This window comes from Sinocyclocheilus rhinocerous, unplaced genomic scaffold (assembly GCF_001515625.1).
Source record: "Sinocyclocheilus rhinocerous isolate Xijiao unplaced genomic scaffold, SAMN03320098_v1.1 scaffold548, whole genome shotgun sequence".
In the NCBI taxonomy this organism is placed as follows: Eukaryota; Metazoa; Chordata; class Actinopteri; order Cypriniformes; family Cyprinidae; genus Sinocyclocheilus; species Sinocyclocheilus rhinocerous.
This window is the reverse complement of record NW_015664702.1, coordinates 789729-810546: the sequence shown is the minus strand read 5'-3', so window position 1 is coordinate 810546 and position 20818 is coordinate 789729. Positions and strand designations below refer to the sequence as shown.

The following is a 20818-nucleotide window of genomic DNA, read 5'->3' as shown; positions in this document are numbered from 1 at the left end:
TTGAACACATATGTGAATAAAATGTAAACAGCAGAAGGGGTGATTTTCAGGAAATAATGGCTTACATTTAAAATGTAAAAGTTAAAAATTGTAAACAAAATGTAAGAAGGATTTTAATATAGAATATGTATGGTACCTGTTTGTTATTTTTTATGTTATTTTGTGCATTTTGTATATCCTTTAATGCATTTACTCACCCTCAAGCTGTTCCAAACCTGTGTGAGTTTCTTTCTTTTGTTGAACACAAAAGAAGAGATTTTGAAGAATGTTGGTGACCAAACAGTTGGAGTTTGAAACAACTTAAGAGTGAATAAATGATGACAGAATTGTAATTTTTGGGTGAGCTATCCCTTTATTTAGCCTGTTGATGTTGTTAACATGTATAACTTTCTATTGTTGAACATAAACGTTGTTTTGTATCCTTTTTCTCTCTCTCTCTCCTTCTGATTTTCATTGTATGGACATTTCGTTGTAAAAAAAAAACATACCGGCTGAATTAACTAATGGAGGATACATGATTTGATGAATCATCTTTCATATAGACCGGTCTAAATGTATGGAAATCAAACAAATCCTTTAGCCAGCTCGGTCCGTTTCCAGCAGATTAACACTGTTGGAGATCTCTAATGGTATTGGCAGCCATCCCTCGAGACTCATTAGTTTTGGAGATATTCTTGCGTCATCATAATGGCAGAGGAACGTGAAGAGCAGGTGCATATGGAGCAAACAATTTCCCTTCATAATGTCCCTGTTTTCTTGTTTGATTATGTCAGGATGACGCCACACATCTCCTGTGGCTCCTCAATTGCTTCTGAACATTGCATGATGATTCCAACAATACGGTTTGCTCCTTAAAGAAGTATTTATTCTTAAAGAATGCAATTCTGAAGGATTTCTTGAAGGTCTGCGGCTGCTTAAAAACCAAACAGGTCATATGTTGTTCGTCTCTGTAATGGTGTGTCTAGATTTCTGAGTCTTTTCCCTGCGTTATAGAAAACCTCTGACCCTGTGACCATACAGCATGTCTTTCTTCCGAGACCTTTTCCTCTGTATTCTTCCAAACACAGGCCCCTGTTCCTTCTCTTTGATTCAGTCGGATAATGGAGCAGATTTCCTTGATCTGTGCTCTTTTTATAGCAGGAACAGAAAGGACTCACTCTCTCTCTTTAATCAGGCACAGGATGAAGGAGAGTAAAAGAGAGGATTTCATTCTTCTGTTCTCCTTATAGATCAGAAATGACACCCAGATCCCGATGGACTTCCACTAGATGCTGTTTTTGGTGTCAGCGGTGGTGAAATTTGTATTTACTAAAAAAATATATCGAAAACAAATAGCAGTCTGTTTATTCAGTTTGGCCCTTTGCTTGTGGAAAACATCTTTTATGTATTATTTTGTGCTCTTTTTTTAAAAGAGGCACCGAATGCATTAATATTAAACATACTACAGTTTTAAAAGCAAAAATACTGATTTAGATGCAGATGCAAGTTTTCTTTTTCTTTTCTTTTTTTCCATTCAGTTATTGTTTTAACGCCAAATATATGCAGCCAGTTTAGCATTTAGAGACAAACTAAGTGTTAGAAAGGTTAATATGTCTCCCTGGCTTTTGTGGGAAAAAAATATAAAATTATATTTTTAAAAAATGAATAGAATACAGTCAAACATTTATGTTAATTTTTAAATATAAAGCATATTATATTTGTATATTATACTTATCGTATGTATGCATCAAATAAAATTAAACCAAATAAAACTATTTCTGATTTTTTTAAGTATATGATATAATTTATATAGCAAATTCAGTTGTTGCTGAAACACATTAAATATTTTAATCTATTTCATGTTTTATATATAGAGGCAAACCTAACTAAAGTACTAAAATTAAAGCAAACTAAAGTTAAATAGATTTCACATTTTCTGAAATGAATGTGCACTTTAATTACGTTGATGAAATTAAAGTGCATTGGTTCCAAACAAATCAATGAAGTTAAATCAACGTTATTTTGGTCCCCTTTATCGGTAAATATAATTTGTTCACATATATCAAATATTATAAAATGTTGTTATTTTTAAGCAACCCAGATAATTAGTGATCTTATGTGTGTGCCTGGCATGATTGTTTTTGGATTACCCAATTATACTGTACACACTTAATTGCAACAGCATGCTAAATGTATTTGTGTGTAATATATGGTTTTGCTACCATGCTAGGGAGTGTGTGGTTAGGGCCGAGGTGTAATGTATGGTGTGGCAACAGTGCCAGGTTGGTAGTTGCTTGCATGTAGATGTGTCTCAGATCATTCTTTCGAATCTGTAGCACTAACTCTTTTATTCACTGTAACTCCGCGCTGCACTCTAATGGTTTTAACACTAGTTCTACTCTCAGCGCTTCATTTCTGGCACTCATGGCCTAAAATGGTCAGACTTGAGGGCATGGGATGGATTTTGTATCATATGGAATTCATTTGCTATCTGCGCAGACTTCAAAGGAGAGCTCTCGGCTCCGGCCCGTACCTTTCTCACACCATAAATGGCCTCTCAAAGAATGTCATGAATCAAATTATGTTCTTCTGAAATTCCCTCTTGTAGGGCAGCGCTACATGAAGACGGGGCTCAACTATTTATAACAGGCAGAGCTCTGGCAGCTATCAGGAACATGGCCGCCTGGATTTTCAGTTTACAAGCTCTCGAAAAACCGGCTGCGGACCCTGAAAAGAAGCGCGTATAAACAAAAATGTCAGGAGGGTTTCCAAGAGTGTGAGAGTAATGTATGATTGTGTGTGAGAGAGAGACTCTATAGACTGGGTGGGATGAAATGTGATGGTAGAAATGCGTCAAGCAGTAGATAGTTTGGGAAAAGCTTGCACAGCTTGAAGATATATATATATATATATTATATTGTATTTATTATTGTGTTTGTGTGTGTGTGTATGCGCACATTGGTTTAGGTTTAAAAAGACTTTAAAAAAACATGCTAAATGAGATGTTTACTGTTTATTATTTTATTCATTACTTATTATTGTTATTTATTAATATTTATTATTTTAATGGCAAATATATGCAATCAGTTTAGCATTTAGACAAAAAAAAATTTTTTATTTGCTTTGTGGCAAAAAAATAAAAAAATAAAATATATTAACATTATAATTTTATGATATAATATTTTAAAAAGAAATTGATTACAGTCCAAAATTAACAATAAACCATAAAATTAAAACAAATAAAACAGAAATACAAATAAAATGTACAAATACAAGGCATTTCATTTCATTTGAAAGGTACGTCATCTTCATTTTCATTTAATATATATATATATATATACATTTATAATATAATATATTTTTTTAAATCAATAGAATACAATATATATATATAGCTGTATGTATATTCATTTATTTATTAATTTTCTTATTTATAAATATTTATTACATTACATTTTTTTATTTTCCATTAAATTTCTGGATGTTTCCTTTAACCCTGAAACACAACACAATGCAATTTGCAATGCAAAATACATTGCAAATGTGTGTGTGTGTGTGTGTGTGTGTGTGTATGTGTGTTGTGTATATGTATATATAAAGACTGCATATCGTTGTGTGCCTAAGGTCTTTTTAAACTTTTCTGGAAATCATACATTTCTTTCATCTTTTCATGACTTTGAATAAGTGTTCAAAAAGCAGCAGAGACAATATGAAACATTCATTTCAGCCATTCAGATTTTGAGCTGAAGGCTAAAGCGGATTGAAATAGATGAGCTAGACCGTATTTAGTTGCTTTTAGTTGTTTGCACAAGCGTCCTGTTTTTTTCTCTCAAAATAACCCAGCGGAGAGCGTTTACAGCCCACCGTCTGATGGGTTCATTACGGACGAGGCAGCTTGGAAATTGCCCATCATTAAAATTCACAACTTTGTAACTTACGAGGATGAAACAGAATCGCAGGCTTTTGATATTTTGCTGGTGTGGGAGACGGAGCGAGGATGAGAGACTACTTGGTGAGCGAAGATAAATAAATCAGGTTCGAGTAAATAAAAAATGACGCCGTTTCTCGCACAAAATATAACTTTGCTGGAACTGCAAAACGTTAGGTGTAGAAGTGGCTTGTGTTCATTAAAACCCAATAGATTATCGCTGAGATCTGCGGCACGATGGCTGTTTATGTTTTGATGCTTGATGGAGCGGTTTCTTAAAGACCAAATGTTTTCCGCACGGATTTTGGAAAAATAAATACAGGCGTTAGGGTCAATTTTACCCAACAGTTTCCCATCAGTCCAGAGTACATTAGACTGAACTTTAATAGCGATGTCGTTGGTTTTCAGCCTAATGAGGCGAGTAAGAAGCCTGCCCTGTTGTTTGATGAATTTGGGACAAGTCTCGGCGTGATCCGAGTGCCAAGACTGTTAACAAAAAGGTTAATGAGAGGTTAACAAGAAATGGGAGAACCTTAATTAATTATGCAAATGTGGTTTTAGGCAAAAACATCCCGCTGAGGATGATATGCTAATGAGCTGATGAATATCTTTTGGGGTGGAACCACGTTCACTTTTGATGTGAGACCAGAAGAGACTGTAACGAAGTGTTAAAACTGTACTGGACGTGTTTGCTCGACTTTGTGCTGCTTTGTAAGACGTTTGGATGACCTGTAAGCATCATAAAGGTATCAAAATCAAGAAATAAGAATAATTCAATAGATGAAAATGAAGATGCTGTCACCAATTACTCACCTTTGTTGTTCCAAACCAGGGTTGTTATTATAATTATAATCATTAAAAATGATTTCGTTACTTGAAATAAAATAAATGTTAACTGAATAAACATTTCAAGTAAATTTTTTTTCTTTTTTTTTTGTATTTTATTACATTTTTATTAACATTTTAATGTGAATAGGTAAAACTATATAAGCAAAAATACTAAAAGCAAAGCTTAAATCAAATAAAAATATATAATAATTTTAATTAAAAAAGAGAAGATGCAATAAAAAAAGTTTATAAACAAATGGTAAGGTGTTCTATTTTATATATATATATATATATATATAATGAATGTTAACTGAAATAAAATTAAATATTAAAACATTTTTGTATTTCAGCTGGTTGCCAAGTCATCATTTATCATTAACTTGATGTACTACAATAACTAAAACTGAAATACAAATTGGCAAATAAAATAAAACAACTACTAAAATTACTAAAACACAACACAATTGCTCAAACTTGAACTAAAATTAAAATGGAAAATATAATAATATTCTCAATGATACTAAAATAACACTGTTTCAAACTTTCTTTCTTCACAAAAATATTTTTTGGACCTTACCTTATTTTTTGGAAAATACCTTCAGAAGAAAGAAATGCAATACAGAACCAACATGATGTTGAGAAATTATGACAGAATTTCATTTTTCAGACTTGCTGCACTTCTAGTGCACACTGGGTTTGTAATAGTTATCATGTAGCTGTGCTTGTAGTCAGTTTTTGCTTCATGTTTCACCATCTTGAAAGTCTTTGAAGACCAAAGTAGTGTCTTGCTCGTCTGAAGTTCAGAGAGCAGTCCAGCATGAAACACTCGCAGACATGCTGAACTTTTGTTGTGAGTTGCACTTTTATAACAGATGTTTCATGCTTCTCGTGTGTGTTTCTCAGGCTCTGTGCTGAGAGATACTTACTTTTACTTTTTGCACAGTTAGGGCTTCATCATTTCCAAGATGCAGAAAACGCAAACACAGTAGAATTTATTTCTCAAAGTTGTGCAGCACTTTGTTTGCCAAAAATTAAAAGACAAATACAAATTACAAATCAGTAATCCAGAAAAAATTCAAACAAACAACACAGAGTTTCCTTGCCTTGAAAAATAAATAAATATATAAAGTTTTATGAATTCAATTGATTAAACATGCTTTTAAATTATTACATTTTAATGAAACCATTAAAAATAAAACACACAGGTTTGGTTAAAAAAAGAAATCTGGTTAAAAAAATAAAATAAAACAGGTTTCACAATGTATTAAAAATAAAAATTTTAATAAACTTTAAATAAGTAGTTGTTAGATTGTTTGTTTCTTGATTTAAATTAATTGCACATGCTTTTTGATTAGCTACCAAAATGTAACTTAAACAGTAAAATGGGGGAAAAATGAATTAGCTGTTAAACTGTATGACTTTCATAATTTCAATTAGGGTGCTTTCACACTAGCACTTTTGGTGCGCACCCGGGTTCGATTGACGTCAGAGTTCGGTACATTTGGATGATGTGAACGCTGTCTTCCGAACTCGGGTGCGCACCCGCGAACTGTACCCGAGTCCGCTTAAAAAGGGTGGTCTGGGGTACGGTTCAAGTGAACTCTGGTACGTTTTGCTGCTGATGTGAACGCAGTCGTACCAAATCACGGAAGTGAACAGCTATTAATGACGTATTATTTGATAAATATGTGTGTTTGTGTGTGTTTCACTCACTTTCTTGACGAGCGTGACTGACGCGCTGCAAGCAGAGAGCTGTATCATTTCTCATTTCTGTTCACCTTCAGAGTACTTTAGAGCATTTGCAGTACATTCGTAAGGCAGACGTAAGTGCCGTTATGTACTGAAGCTTTGGAAACAAAACCAACGGTTCAAAAACATAAATATAAAATTGAAGAGAGCCTTGCTACGCATTTTGCCGCCTTCTCCTGCGCCATCGTTACTAAGCAACGGGGTAAACAGCTGCTGGCTTGATGACGCAAACGAACCGCGGTTCGGACCCAAATAATAGAATGTGAACACAGTCCAACGGGGGCAGGGGGAGGGGGGAGCAATCGAACCAAGTGTGAAAGCACCCTTAGACATGCTTTTTAATTATCATTTAATTTACCCATTAAAACAGAAGGGGGGAAAAACATAGTTTGGGGAAAAAAATAAAACCGATTCCATAATATCCTGAAACTGTAGTTTTTGATTAACTTTAAAATGTGAAATTGTTGGTAAACTGTAAAAGTTTTTAACACTCAAAACCAAATCCTACAAATGGGATTTGGGAAATCTAGAATTATTCTAGATTTCTAAATAAATCTAGAAGAATGAAAACGGAAAAAACAAAACAAAACAGAACTTGGTCAAAAAAATTTAACCAATTTCATAGGGCTCTAAAAATATTTTTTTTGATGAACTTTAAATAAATTGTTAAATTGTTGTGTAGACATGCTTTTTGATGACCAACATTTCATTTAACTAATAAAATGGAATCCAGGAAAAAAAAAAAAAACGGAAAAGATTGGAAAAAAACCCCCAGAATTTGGGAAAAAATCTAACAGACTTTATAGGACGCTAAATTAGAAATGAGAGTTGACAATGTGCAAAATAAAGACATGCTCTTTTCAGAGCAAACCACAGGAGTAAAAGAAAAATGCTTTGGATTCTGTCGGCGTGCAGAAAAAAAGTGCAATAGCAATTCATTAGATACGTGCACAGGTGTTTTTATTTCAACAAATGAATGTGATGTTCTTTGTGTTGAGTTCATCTGAACGAGAGCGCTGGGAGCTGAACCCAGATGGTTGCGGTCCGATGTGATTTTTGATTAGGAGGGGTTGCCAGCGCCGGTATCAGGGGAAGTCAATCTGGTTTGACCTGGATTACTTCTGCCAGGAAGCACATCTCATGAAAGATGCAACGTCTCTGCTTTCCTCTGCCACTCAACCTTCCCGCTCTTCCCCACTTTTGGAGGGTCAGAGCCTTTGAAGGTCCTTGTTTTTAGCGTGGCCTTCGAACGCGGAGCCTTTCAGACCTGCTTTTTCCTGCTGTCGGGCTTTTAGACCCCCATAGACACTTCAAGTCATGTCAGAATGATTGCATTTAAGAGATGAGTGCACTTGAATGTCACGGTTTCCGTTGGGGAAACCTTTTCTTCAGAGCTGGTGTCTGATGTCTTAAAAACATGAATGCATTGAAAATCCTGTTTGTTGAATGTGTGATTTAATTTGTGTTCTCAGCATTTGACTGTAGACTGTAGAATATAAAAGAAATCAAAAATCGGAACAAATTTCTCTCATCAGAAATCACCCTTAACAGATGAAAGGATAGTACAAGCCTATTTAAACTAATTCTGAATATGCGATTGATCTGAAGAATGAATGCTGTATGAGATGCAGGTCAATCTCTCTCTCTCTCATAATACTCTAACTACACATAATACACCACTTTTACTACAGTAATACAATAAGCGTTTAATGAAGCAGCTCAACATTCCTTCATTACTAGCTCTAAACTGACGTTTTGGAATTAGTAACAGAGGCTTGGACTCAGCTGTTCAACTGTCAACTTTAGATTTGAATCCGTGGCGGAAGGAAGTATTTCACACAGAAGAGGGATTTTAAAGACACTCCGTTGTTATTTTTTTTTATGTATCCTGTGTATATATATATATATATATATATATATATATATATATTCAGACAAATCCCATTCATACTAAAATTAAACTGTTCTTTTAATCACTGAATATTTAAAAAAAAAAAGACTTCTTCGTTTGTTCATTCATTCATTCATCTACTTTTTTGTTTACAAATATCTTCAAATGTATTAAAAGCCATTCCTTTAAACATGCAGGTGACAGACTTAGCTAAGACTACATTACCCATCATGCACTGCGGCTGCATGAGTGAAGCCCACACCTAATGCAAACCTTTTGCTTTTCTGTTTTGTCTTTGTTTGTTTTTTTGAGAAGTGAAAAGGTTAAATCAACTAAAGTGTCTGTTTTACCGCCACTCAAACTACTTAAATTTGTCATGTCGTAAGTAATATTTTCGCAGGCCGTGTTGTGTTTGTAGTCATTAGCTGAAATTGTGCACTCAAGTCGACTCATAAAACTCACTCTCGCTCTGATGTCCGGCGTGAGCAGATGTCTATAATTTCCAAGATTTTCCCATTTCCAAGCAGCAGGTCTCGACTAATGTTGTTCTAGGGAAAAGGAGGATTTGAATACGGCCTTTCAGAGCTTCCCCCCGGCGAACGCGACCCGTGTTAAACTGCACTGGCACGAGTGGAGGACCGCATGAAGGATGTGTGCCTTCAATCATCTATCAAACGCTGGAAGTTCACTCATTTTTCTCATATTCATCAGCAAGGTCAGGAGTAACTGTGTGATTGGCAGTGATGGAATGGCTGTATGGAGCAGTATGTGTGTCACGTCTCTGGCCTCTGCCTCGCCTGAATAAAAGTGTGTTGCAGCCAGGTATTTATACAGTCTGCATTGTTTTGTTTTTTTTGGAAAAGCTCTTGCCTACTTTACTTCCCGAACAGCAGAAAGCCATATTGCTAATGACGCTTTTGCTAAGATGTGGCTCCCGTGACAGATTGTGTCGCAGAAAGTGCAGAGATGGTATTTGGAATTTCAATATTGTGTGATTCGCCTTTGTTTTGCTGCTTAAACTAGAAATGAGTGTACCTGGCAACATGCTAGTGACTGACCGCATCATCATCAGCAAATATAGGCGCTTCCATACAGTGTGAACGTCTAGTGTTGCATGCCAGTTGCATCATTCATCCTTCCGGTCTTCATAATATATTTATGCAGGCAGTTTAAGTGTGGAAACAGAGGCATTAATATGAAAAATATGGATTCATGTAGGAAATGTTTTAGCAGATGTGTATGTTAGTAGGGATTTCTTGCACATGAACAAGCCGGTTAATGAAAAAATATTGCCTAAACTGTGTACTCGATATGGAATAATTATGAAATGCAAGGGAAATTATTTATAATTATTTAAAATAGGAAACTTTTTCCATTTTGCTTATGTAATGTGACATTTTTTTTTGAGTAAAATAGGATGTTTAATGATTCGTGGCATGATTTTATATATTAGGAAATTTCTAGATAATATAAAGTAGGAGGGGAGGGTTTAGTGATGTCATTACTGGAGGCGGAGCAAGTTATTTAATTGATTTTTCACACATCATTGTCAGTTTAGTATTTATGCACAATAGTAGTACTTATTACTATTTTGAGTTAGCTTTTATTTTTATCTTGTGAGTTTTCAGTTTTTTAATTCATTAAAAATTAAGTCATTTTTTGTCATTTGTATAGATATATTTTGTTTATATTATGTTTTTATGTGTTTTTTTTATTTCTACATTTATAAAAAAATATATTTGAAATATTCTTGCATTTTTTATTTTTGTTTTAGTAATTTTACTACTTAGACTTATTTTATTTCAGTTAGTTGCCAAGCCAACATTTCACATTTTTGTTTCGATTTCAAATTTATTTATTTTATTTATTTATTTATTTATTTTCTATCTTTTACATTTTCATATGATATTTATAATTTATTTTATTTCAGCTTAATTTTAATTAATGACATTTTTAAAAAGTGGAAAGGGAGAGGTTAGTCATTTTTGGAGGCAGGGCAAGTTATTTAACTCTATTCACACATCATTGTTATTTCAGTATTCTTCATATACTACAATAATAGTTATTTATATTTGAACTAGCTTTCATTTTTGTCTTTTAGTTTTTAATATTAAGTTTTAGTAGTTTTGTAATGTAGTTTTCTCATTTATATTTTGTTTGTATGTTTTTTTGTTAATTTTAATATATTTTTAATATTACTGTTTTTATTTTTATTTTTTTTAGTAAATTTAGTACTTATTTCAGTTAGTTCTAATTTTAAATTTTCATCAAATACGTATTTATTTATTTTAGCTTAATTTATTTTTTTTATTTTTTTTTTTTTACTAAAATTTTAATAGTTTGTTTCAGTTAACAATATCAACACGATCACAAATAGAGCATTTTATGTAAACGTAATGCTATTTTTCCCATCATGTGTCAAACTCTTTAGACAGCTGCTGAAACAAAAGCACTTAAGAGATTAGTCAAAATATTTCTTGAACAGTTTGAGATTCGTTAACTGTGTCAATATATTTCTGTGACAGCTGTTTAAAGATGCCGTAACATTTGTTTTAACGGCATTGTGGTGCTGATGTGTGAAGGGTGGTGATATGGTGAAAAGAAGGAAAGCTGCTGCAAGTGTGAACTGCAGATGTGTTAAAATTACCAGAAAAGAATCTGTTGTTTTTACTGCAGTTTAATACAGGTGATAATAGGGTGATTTTATGATGAGTTTAAAAATGGCCACGAGTGGAAAGCATTAGCTATCAACTGATAGACTGAGAAACTGTCTATTTGACCTCGTTTTGACAGTAAATGACAGTTTAAGTGTCTTTTAGTTTGGATACATACTGTATGCATTAATACACATAATATGGAATCGTGTAGGAAATGTTTTAGCAGGCGTGTTTGATTACAGGTGTTTTGTACACTTGAACAACACGGTTAATGAGAAAGTTTTGCCTAGACTGTGGATTCTGGACTCTGGACATGGAATAATAATGCAAAGGAAATAATGCAGGAAATTACTTTCTAATTACGCTAAATATGAAACATTTCATATAACATCTTGGAAGGGAGAGCTGTTTATGTAGTCTTAAAGGGCCGCGTTTCAGTCACTATGTCATATGCATTCCGTTGTCTGACAACAGAAACAGTCAAATATATCAATTGCAAATAATGTAAACAGGCTTGTGTAAGTATTGCTCAGTGCAAAGAAAGAGAAGTAATAGGAAACTGGTATTTCATTGTTCTTTTTTCATGTGTCTAATAGACATGAACAAGTTCTTTGAAAAACATCTATGACCGTTTGAAACATGTCTGGTTTCACTAATAATAAACATACATTTGCAAAAAGCATTCATATTTGTCCATGCCCATGTTGATTAGAGTATTAAAAACTTGAAAAGTATTAATTTAAGGTACATTTAGAACAGATAAAAATGTGAGATTAAGTTGCGATTAATCACGAGTTCACTCATGACAATCATGCGATTAATCGCGATTAAATGTTTTAATCGATTGACAGCCCTAATTTTAAAATAACTTTTATTTTTGTCATTTCAATTTTTAGTAATTTTAAGTTTTAGTAAGTCTGTAATGTGCTTGTCAGTTTTTGTAATTTTATAATTTGTTCAATAATTCTTTTTTAATGTTTTTTATTATTATTATTATTTAAGATTACTGTATTTTATTTTTAGTAATTGCATTTTTTCAACTTATTTCGTTATTGTTTTATAATACACCAAACGTGTTAATTTTGTAATGTGCTTTTGCCAGTTTTATTGTTTTATTTAAATATTTTTATTAAAAAATATAATATTATGGTATTTTTATGTTATAGTTTTAGTTTCAGTAATTGTATTTTTTTTAATATTTTTAATAAATACATATTTTAATATGACTGTATTTTTATTTTAGTTTGGCTACTTTTAGTACATTTAGTATTTTTCTCATTTTTAAGCTTTATTGTTTTTTTTTATTCCCATTTTAAGCTTTTTCAATTTAAAAAAAATGTTTAAGGCTGTGACGGTGTTAATAGTTTGTTTTTATGCAGAGTTTAAGGAACGACCACATGTAGAAAGCATTAGCTGTCCGTTGAACCTCCGTTCACTCCCGTTAGAGTAAACGCTGTATCAACACAGAACCTCTGGAGCAGAATGAACAGAATCACAGCACACACAGAACACAAAGCGCATCGGTGTTCCGTGATACTCGACTGAGGCGAGGCCGTGTGAATGAATAGAGCGGGGACTCTAGGGGCCGTGGAGTGGGCGAGCGAGAGAGGCTCTCAGGTGGCTTCATCTCCACTCCCTCCTGCAGCGCTCTGCTGCTCCCCTCTCATTCTGTCTCTCCTCTTGTTTTCTGTCTTCATTAACAAGCCTCAGTCTGCTGAATATAGGTTGGCTTGTTGTTTTCTAGCAGCTGATATGGTTGATGGTGAATATTTAAGCTTGTTACATACTTTAGATGTATAACTGAGCTCTTCTCTGCGGTATAATGCAGTACGGATGAAACTTTGAAAATGTGCCACTTTCTGCCCATGAAAAATGTTTTTGTGCAGTCTGCTTTGAACAATTTTGTATTTTCAAAAATTGTATTAGTAGCATACAATTTTCAACTTTAAAGAAATTAATAAAATAAGATAAAATGAGTCAAAAGTTAATTGTAATTACACTTATTAATTTGTGGTTACTTTTTTTTCAAGGCAATGGGTTTCCTCAATTTAACGAGCTTGTAACACTCCAAAGAGAAAGGAACAATTGAAATCGCATCATATGACCCCTTTAAAATAAAAAGTGAACACAACACATTTTCAGACTGCTATTTGTCAGTGTAACTCAGAATTGTCAAGTTCACTTAATTTATTTCTTTCATTATGCATGGTTTATTTACTTAATAGTTTTAAGGCAACGAATTTCCTCAATTTTATTTTATTTTTTTAGTAAAAGTAAAGTCAACTGATCGCTTTTTACATTTGTTAAATGTTAACATTTGTATTGGCAATGTGAAAGGATGAAAAACAAGCAAAATCTGAGTGTATATCTTAAGAACACAGATGGTAGTGAGATGCTGGGATTGTGCTTTGGGAACCAGCACTGCTGTTCTCTTAAGGTCAGTGGAATCAGTGAGTATAAGCTCAGCTGGAAAAAAAAAAAAAACACTCACAGCACTTCCATTCAGACGGCAACACAAAAGCAACCGAGCGCTATTCAGGGTGGAAAAGCTGAAGGTTGATGAGTTTAGTCCGTGTGCCACTTCACTCTTTGTGACATATAACTGTCACTCAAACTATATATAAATTGGTGCAAAAGGGAGTTAAAGTATTTATTTAATTATTTAATTATTTATTTACGGTTGTCAATGTCGAGTTTTCAATGGTTTTCATTGTAGATCAAATTTTAAACAGGTTTATTAAAGGTTTTAAAATAAATAAATAAATAAGCAAGCTATCATATTGACAAGTAAATGAGAGTTAAATATAATTTTTATTATATATTGTTTATTTTATTTTTATTTATTCAAACTGTCAAATCAGAGAATCAGTGTTTTCAGTGGATTTCATTGTAGATCAAATTCTACACAGCTTTATATACAGGTTCTAAATAAATAAATATATATATTTTTATACAACAAAAGAGGCCAATTATTTTGACAAAAATGTACATAAATAGGAAGACATATATTGTTTTTAGTATTTTAAAATAATTTGTATAGTGAATTTTATAGTAAAATAAAGTATGAATTAAAATTTAACAATTATTTTAATAGTTAATAATATGATTTTGTTAAATTAAAACATTATTATTAATAAATAATAAAGAAGTATTCAATTAATTTATGTATTATTTCCCCTTGTCATATTCATTAATTATATTAATAATTAATAATTGTTGCTCTTATTAAAGGGGTCATGCGCATATATATATATATATATATATATATATATATATATAATGGACATGTAATTGCATTTTAAACTCAAATTGTTAACATGAATCTGGATGTCATCACAGCCTTAGAATTAAATGGGTCATAAATGATTTCCTTCTCGGCTATGGAACATGATTTCTGGAAGGGTTATGCTGTTTGTGTTTTGTTCGTTTGGCTCAATTACTCCTGCGTATCTAAATGTTCACAGTTGTGGAGTTTCTTTCCGGTTTGTTCTGCGTTTCACACTGATTGCATTTCTGGCACGTTATTTAATGGAGAACATATGAATAAATTCATCATCAACAAAGAAGTTTTTGGGATTATAGTTGCAGTGCTGGAAACGTTTACATTGCTCCCATGAAATTGATTTTTGTGAACGGTTATGCATGTGTGAAACAAAAAAAACTTTTTGCATGCATGTTTCTCTGTGTTTAAGAGTGGAAACTGAATTGGCACGTACAGTAGAGTAAGACACAGCTCACTTCCTCCGTCCCCACCCTCGACTGCCTCTTTATTCTGCTCTTTTTCTTCCCGGTGGTTGTGTTATTGATCATTGTTCTCTGAGGTCCGAGAGATTTAACTTGCATTGATTTTACATCAGCCTCCAACTTTGTCTTTGCTGCATTATCTGAGCCTCTTCTGGCGCTAATGCTCGTTTTATGGCGTTTGTTTAGGCCGACCCAGACACGTGTTTTTGCATTTCTGTCCCTGAAGAGGCTGCAGAGAATCAGCTGGGGCAAAAAGACATCAGGTTCACTGTCTAACCATACACAGAGAGCACTGTATCGCTACAGAAGCACAGCAAAACACTTCTGTTTGCTAACATACTCAGAGTTTCTCAAATGCTAGGCTCTTTTATTTTTGTTGGTCATTTGTCACTTTTTAAGACGTGTTTAAAGTGAATATGACAAGGGAAAATAGACTATAATTAGTATTGGATTAGTATTTATTTTATTTACATTTTTTTAGTATTTATTTATTTATAATCATAATAATTAATTAACTTCAAATTTTATTAATTGTTAAATATAAAATGTATTAAATATAATAATTTATATACAATTTAAATAATGCATATACTGTAAATAATTAAACATTGTACTTTATTAATAATAATTCATCATGAAATATGTTTTAGTTGTTTTTCTTTTCTTATTCATAATTATTTTGTATTAATAATACTTATAATAATTATTATTTAATAATTATTTGGTGTTAGTAATCAATACAATTGTTTTGCTGTACTTCTTTTTCATAATTATTTAGTATTAATAATAATTAATAAATGTTGCTGTGTTTTTTTGTTGCTGTTGTTATAATTAAATAATGTAATTATATTAATAATTTAATTTAATAATCATTATTTAATTAATTTAATTATTAATAATTGTTCATTGTAAACATTATTAATATTGACAATTAATCATAAATGTTGTGGTTGTTGTTGCAGTTATTAAATATGAATAATGTAATTTAATATTCATAATCATTATAATAGTTATTTAGTATCGGTTCTTTATTATTATTATTGTTATGCCAAGTTTAGCTAATCCAACTGCAAAAATCTTGTTTTGCACATTAAATACTAAGATTTTCTTGTGCAAACATCACTTTGCAGCAAATGTTAAAATGTTAATCGTAATTTGTAGTCCATCCAAAGCAGGTCACAAAGCGCACTGTGGCCCAATGTGTCTTCAAAAATTTTGTACGTTTAGAATGGACAAATGTAAATGTGACTTTAATTGATTAATGGCTGATTAAAAGCGATCACATGGGCCATTCCTTCAGACTCCTGAGCTAAATTGTAATTGGAAAGATATTGATTGGGGCCTTTAACCAGGCACTGAGATGCATTTGTCATTATTGGCTTCCCTGGCCTCATCTGAGCGCGTTTGTCTTTACTCTCGGCCCGATATGCATTCTGTCCGTGTCCAGAAAGTAATCAGCAGGAGCTCTCAGATTACGCCTGCCAATCTTCGGTCTTCCTGTGCCGCTGTGCTGAGACGGAGGAAAGCAGGGATGCATGGGAGGAGACGGGTCATCACTCTTGTCTTCCTGACACGGGTCCGGAGGGACGGAGGAATCAGGCCAGCGCTCGTAATGACCAACACAGCTGCGCAACAGTCACGCATGCTGCATCAGGGCACCAACTGCAGAGATTGACTTGAATTTGTGTGATCTTAATTGTTAGACGTCAAGCCAAACATGTTGTTAAAGTGGCTCTGGTTTTGCTTTGGACATCAAGCGACGTCTCAGCGCGGAACCGTAATTGTCTGTGTGTAACTTTGTGCAGTTTTTGAGGATGAGAGCATGTCACGCAACCTGTCCATCTTGGCATCTGTCTGATTTAACTGAGTGACAGATTCATTTGCTCAGATATCGTCACGTTTGATTGGACACACAGCCCTTGACATCAACCGGAGATGTGAGATGAGTCTTCTCCTCCCTTTGTAAAATAGTACATGAATTGTTGCATACATATATATATGTATGCAATATATTGTTACATATTATTGTATAATATTTACTAATCTAGCATTATCTACAAATATTGTATTATTTATATTATTATTTATACTGTAAGCACGTGTGTGTGGGGTATAAATTTATAATTAATTTCTTATATTTTATAAATATATTATTTATTTTTAAAGGAGTTTACATCAATGTTAATTTGCATTAACAATTATTAAATCTTAACTTTCAATGATAGTTAGAATTCATTGTTTGCAAACATAAATGTCAAAGAAGGCATATTAAAAGTCGACATTAGCATGTGAGGTCGTTGTTTGTCAGATCCCATAGTCGGTTTACAAAAAGACATCTGCTTTTGTTCTTCTGTTGTGAAGATCTGTCAGAATCAGAAGTGGTGTAGATCAGACGCTCGGTCCGTTCTGTTCATCTTTGTTTGCTCTGCGTCTTCTCAAAGCTGCGCTGGACTTTGAAGAGCCCCAGCACGAGCAGGATTTGTGCCTCGACTGCCACTGGCATGTTTTCCCTCACAAGTGTCACATCGGATGCGAGCGCTTCTCATTGAGCCGCTTCTGAAGATGCACGAGGATCGATGTCTTGAGTCGGACCAGCGGGCTGCCAAATATCCCACGTGTGTCTCCGATCAGCCCTTTTAAATGACCGTCTGGGGACATCAGAGCAGAGAGTCGATATCTGCTTAATTTTAGTCCACACAGATTTATTTGACAAAAGCTCAACCATGATTTGTGGCTCCTTGAGGGAGACATGTCAGTGGTTTTCGCTGACCCGTACACTCCTTTTGTAACTTTGAATATGTATAGTTCCTTCCGTACTGCGTTTTTAATGGATTCTGTTTCGCCAAGCAAATTCAAACATAAATATTCCCAAGCAGTCTAATGGCAAGAAATGTGAGCAGTTCTTGTCTTGAATGATTCTTAAGGTTTAAAAAAGTATGTGCAACGTACAAACAAAATGGTTGGAAATATTTCAGAGCTCTTTTGTTGAGAGCAGGATCCTGCTGAGGGACGCTTGTAGTTTTTGACTGGTGAAGCTCCTCTGGCAGGAACGCTGGGAAACTATGCATGTGCACTTTGTTATATACGTGACAGCATCCGTTATGTACATCCATTTGAATGAGATTTCAAAACCCAGATGGATACGCCGAATGTATGTTGAAAACATACACATCCTTTTTGTTGAAAAATGGTTTCAACTCGCAACTAACCAGTTGCATGATGTTTTCTTAAATTCAATTGGGAAACATTTGAGCCCCAACTTTAAGATTTAGGTCATGCATGCATTCAGTTATTTCAAAGGAACAATTCACTCCAAAACGAAAATGTTGAATATTTACTCTCCCATAGGCCATTCGAGATGTAGATGAGGTTGATTCTTCATGGGAACAGATTTGGGGAAATGTACAGATTAGCATTCCATCACTTACTCACTAATGGAGTGAATGGGTGCCGTCAGAATAAGAGTCCAAACAGCTGATTAAAAACATCACAATAATCCACAAGCAATCCACACCACTCCAGTCCATCAGTGAACATCTTGTGAAGAGAAAAGCTGAGTGTTTGTAAGAAACAAATCCATCATTAAGATGTTTTTAACTTCAAACCATTGCTTCCAACTAAAATGTGAGTCCTCTATCCGTAATAACGCTTCCTCCAGTGAAAAAGCCCATCTCCTGTTGTCTCTCACATCAAAATCCACACACACATTTGTTTAGAGCTGTTTAAGGATTGTTTTCTCTTGTAAATTGTGCTTAAGCTGTGCATATTTCTCTCCTGATTCAGACAAAATGACTTTTTTACTGGAGAAAGTAAAGATAGATAGAGGACTCATATTTTAGCCAGAAGCAACAGTTTAATGTTATGTCTTAATGATGGATTTGTTTCTTACAAATTTGCAACTTTTCTCTTCTCAAGATGTTAATTGATGGACTGGAGTGGTGTGGATTACTTGTGCATTATTTTGATGTTTTTATCAGCTGTTTGGACTCTCATTCTGACGGCACCCATTCACTGCAGAGGATCCATTGATGAGCACGTTAATGCTACATTTCTCCAAATCTGATGAAGAAACAAACTCATCTACATCTCAGATGGCTTGGAAACAGGCCAATTTTTAGCACTAAACGATGGTCAAATTATGCACATCAGGTGTGAAAAAATCACGGGAAAACCAGTTTAGTTATCCAATCATGTTGCCTCATAAACCAAATAAATTTTGTGATTAGCTTTTTTGCTATTGTTCGTTAACAGTTCTTTGTGTGCATTTGTTTTTGAAAACGTGATCATTTCATCACTACTCGGTTACGACTCAAAAGTAGGAACTTCCCAGGAACACTTGATAGTGATGTTGAGTTGTTTTTGATCTGGCTATCCTCATTCCTCATCACAATGAAAACACATGCTTCGAATAAACCCATCTGATCAGTTCACGTCTGGTGGAACGACTTACATTTTTCTCTCTTTTCTCTTGCAGTGACACCGGAAAATACCAACAATCACAGATACCATCACCCACAAAGCAAAGGCTTTGATCAGATGAATTCTGGCACGAGAGGAACACAACCCGTCCCGCTGGCTCTGGTCTGGATATGCGCGTTTGCGCTGTTGTCAGGGTAACGGCAGCCAACTGGGTCTGAACCCCAGTCTCAAGACTGCTTTTTCACACTGTTTCTTAGAAAGAAAAGAAAATGTGCCAGATTTTAAAACGTCGAGAGTGAAATTCCAGCGAGGAGATGTTCTCGAATGGAAACGGATCGTAAAAATTGATGCATTGAGAACTGAGGAGGAGCTGAGAGTGAAAAATAAGAAACAAAGCTGTCCTTTCATAAATCTTTTTAATCACAAAGTGTTTCTATCATAAACATAACAGGCTACTAAATATTCTGCCAACACTTTACTGCATTGAATAATGTCTTTTCTACAGGGTTCAGAGTAACACATTCAGAGAAAAATTAATTAATTAAATTCTTTAATGATGTATATTCAAAAAATAGTTGAGCTGAAATGAGCACGGCACGTATCAGCGTTTTGTTTTTTTTTGTTTTTTTTAAATGATGCAATATTTCTGATGTCACACTGCTTTATGAATACGTCTCGGTACCATGTACCTAAATGACCTCCTTTTTTCAGCATTTTTAAATGTACTGTTGTTGTTTCTTTTCATCTGAAATGGCGTACGACGCAAAGTGTATAAAGATGTGTTGATTTACAATGTATTTATTCTTGGTTACAGAGTGACATTAAACAGCTAATGAAACTAAACATCTGCCACATGAAGTTGAATGCTGGAAAATATGATAACTTTTTAAATATAGCAACATTTTACAGTAAGGTTTCATTTGTTAGCATTAGTAAACATGAACTAAAAGTGAGTGATACTTCTACAGCATTAATTCATCTTAAGGTTAATGTTAATTTCAGAATTTACTAATAAATGTCTTCAATCAAACTGTGCATCTGTTAACATTAGTTACTGCACTGTGAACTAATGAGCAATGAACCATTTTATTTTTACTAGCGACCATTGACAATGATTAATGAATGCTGTAAAATTGTTACCACTATTATTTACTAGTAATGGTAAAATGCTTTTTTAGTAGTTTTATGAAACTAGTTTCTAGTTTTATAAATGAGGGTGATTTCGATGAAACTAGTTTTTCACCACAGAATAAAAAATAAGAAAGGTAACTGCGACTTTCAGAATTAAGAGAAAAATGTAAGAATTGTTATATGTAAACTTGGAAGTGCAAGGGGGAAAAAAAATCCGAATTCTGAGTTTACATCTCACATTATATTTTGCAATTCTTACATATTGCAAATCTGAGTTTATATCTCGCAATTCTGAGTTTGTTTCGCAATTCTGAATTTGTGTCTCCCAATTATGAGTTCAAAACTCGCAATTCTGAGTTTGTCTCGCAATTCTGAATTTATGTCTCGCAATTCTGAGTTCAAAACTCGCAATTCTGAGTTTGTCTCGCAATTCTGAGTTTGTTTCGCAATTCTGAATTTATGTCTCGCAATTCTGAGTTTGTCTCGCAATTC

At 33.7% G+C, this 20818-nt stretch overlaps 1 protein-coding gene across 1 annotated transcript in view; it reads left to right on the top strand.

Annotated features, from left to right (window-relative positions):
• gpc5a (glypican 5a) overlaps positions 1-20040 on the top strand; it is a 176320-nt gene extending 156280 nt beyond the window's left edge. Inside the window, exon 10 of the mRNA XM_016541216.1 lies at positions 19251-20040. Within this exon, the coding sequence (XP_016396702.1) occupies positions 19251-19393 (143 nt within the window). The 3' untranslated portion in view covers positions 19394-20040. The remainder of the gene's footprint in view (positions 1-19250) is intronic.
• The last annotated feature ends 778 nt before the right edge of the window (positions 20041-20818 follow it).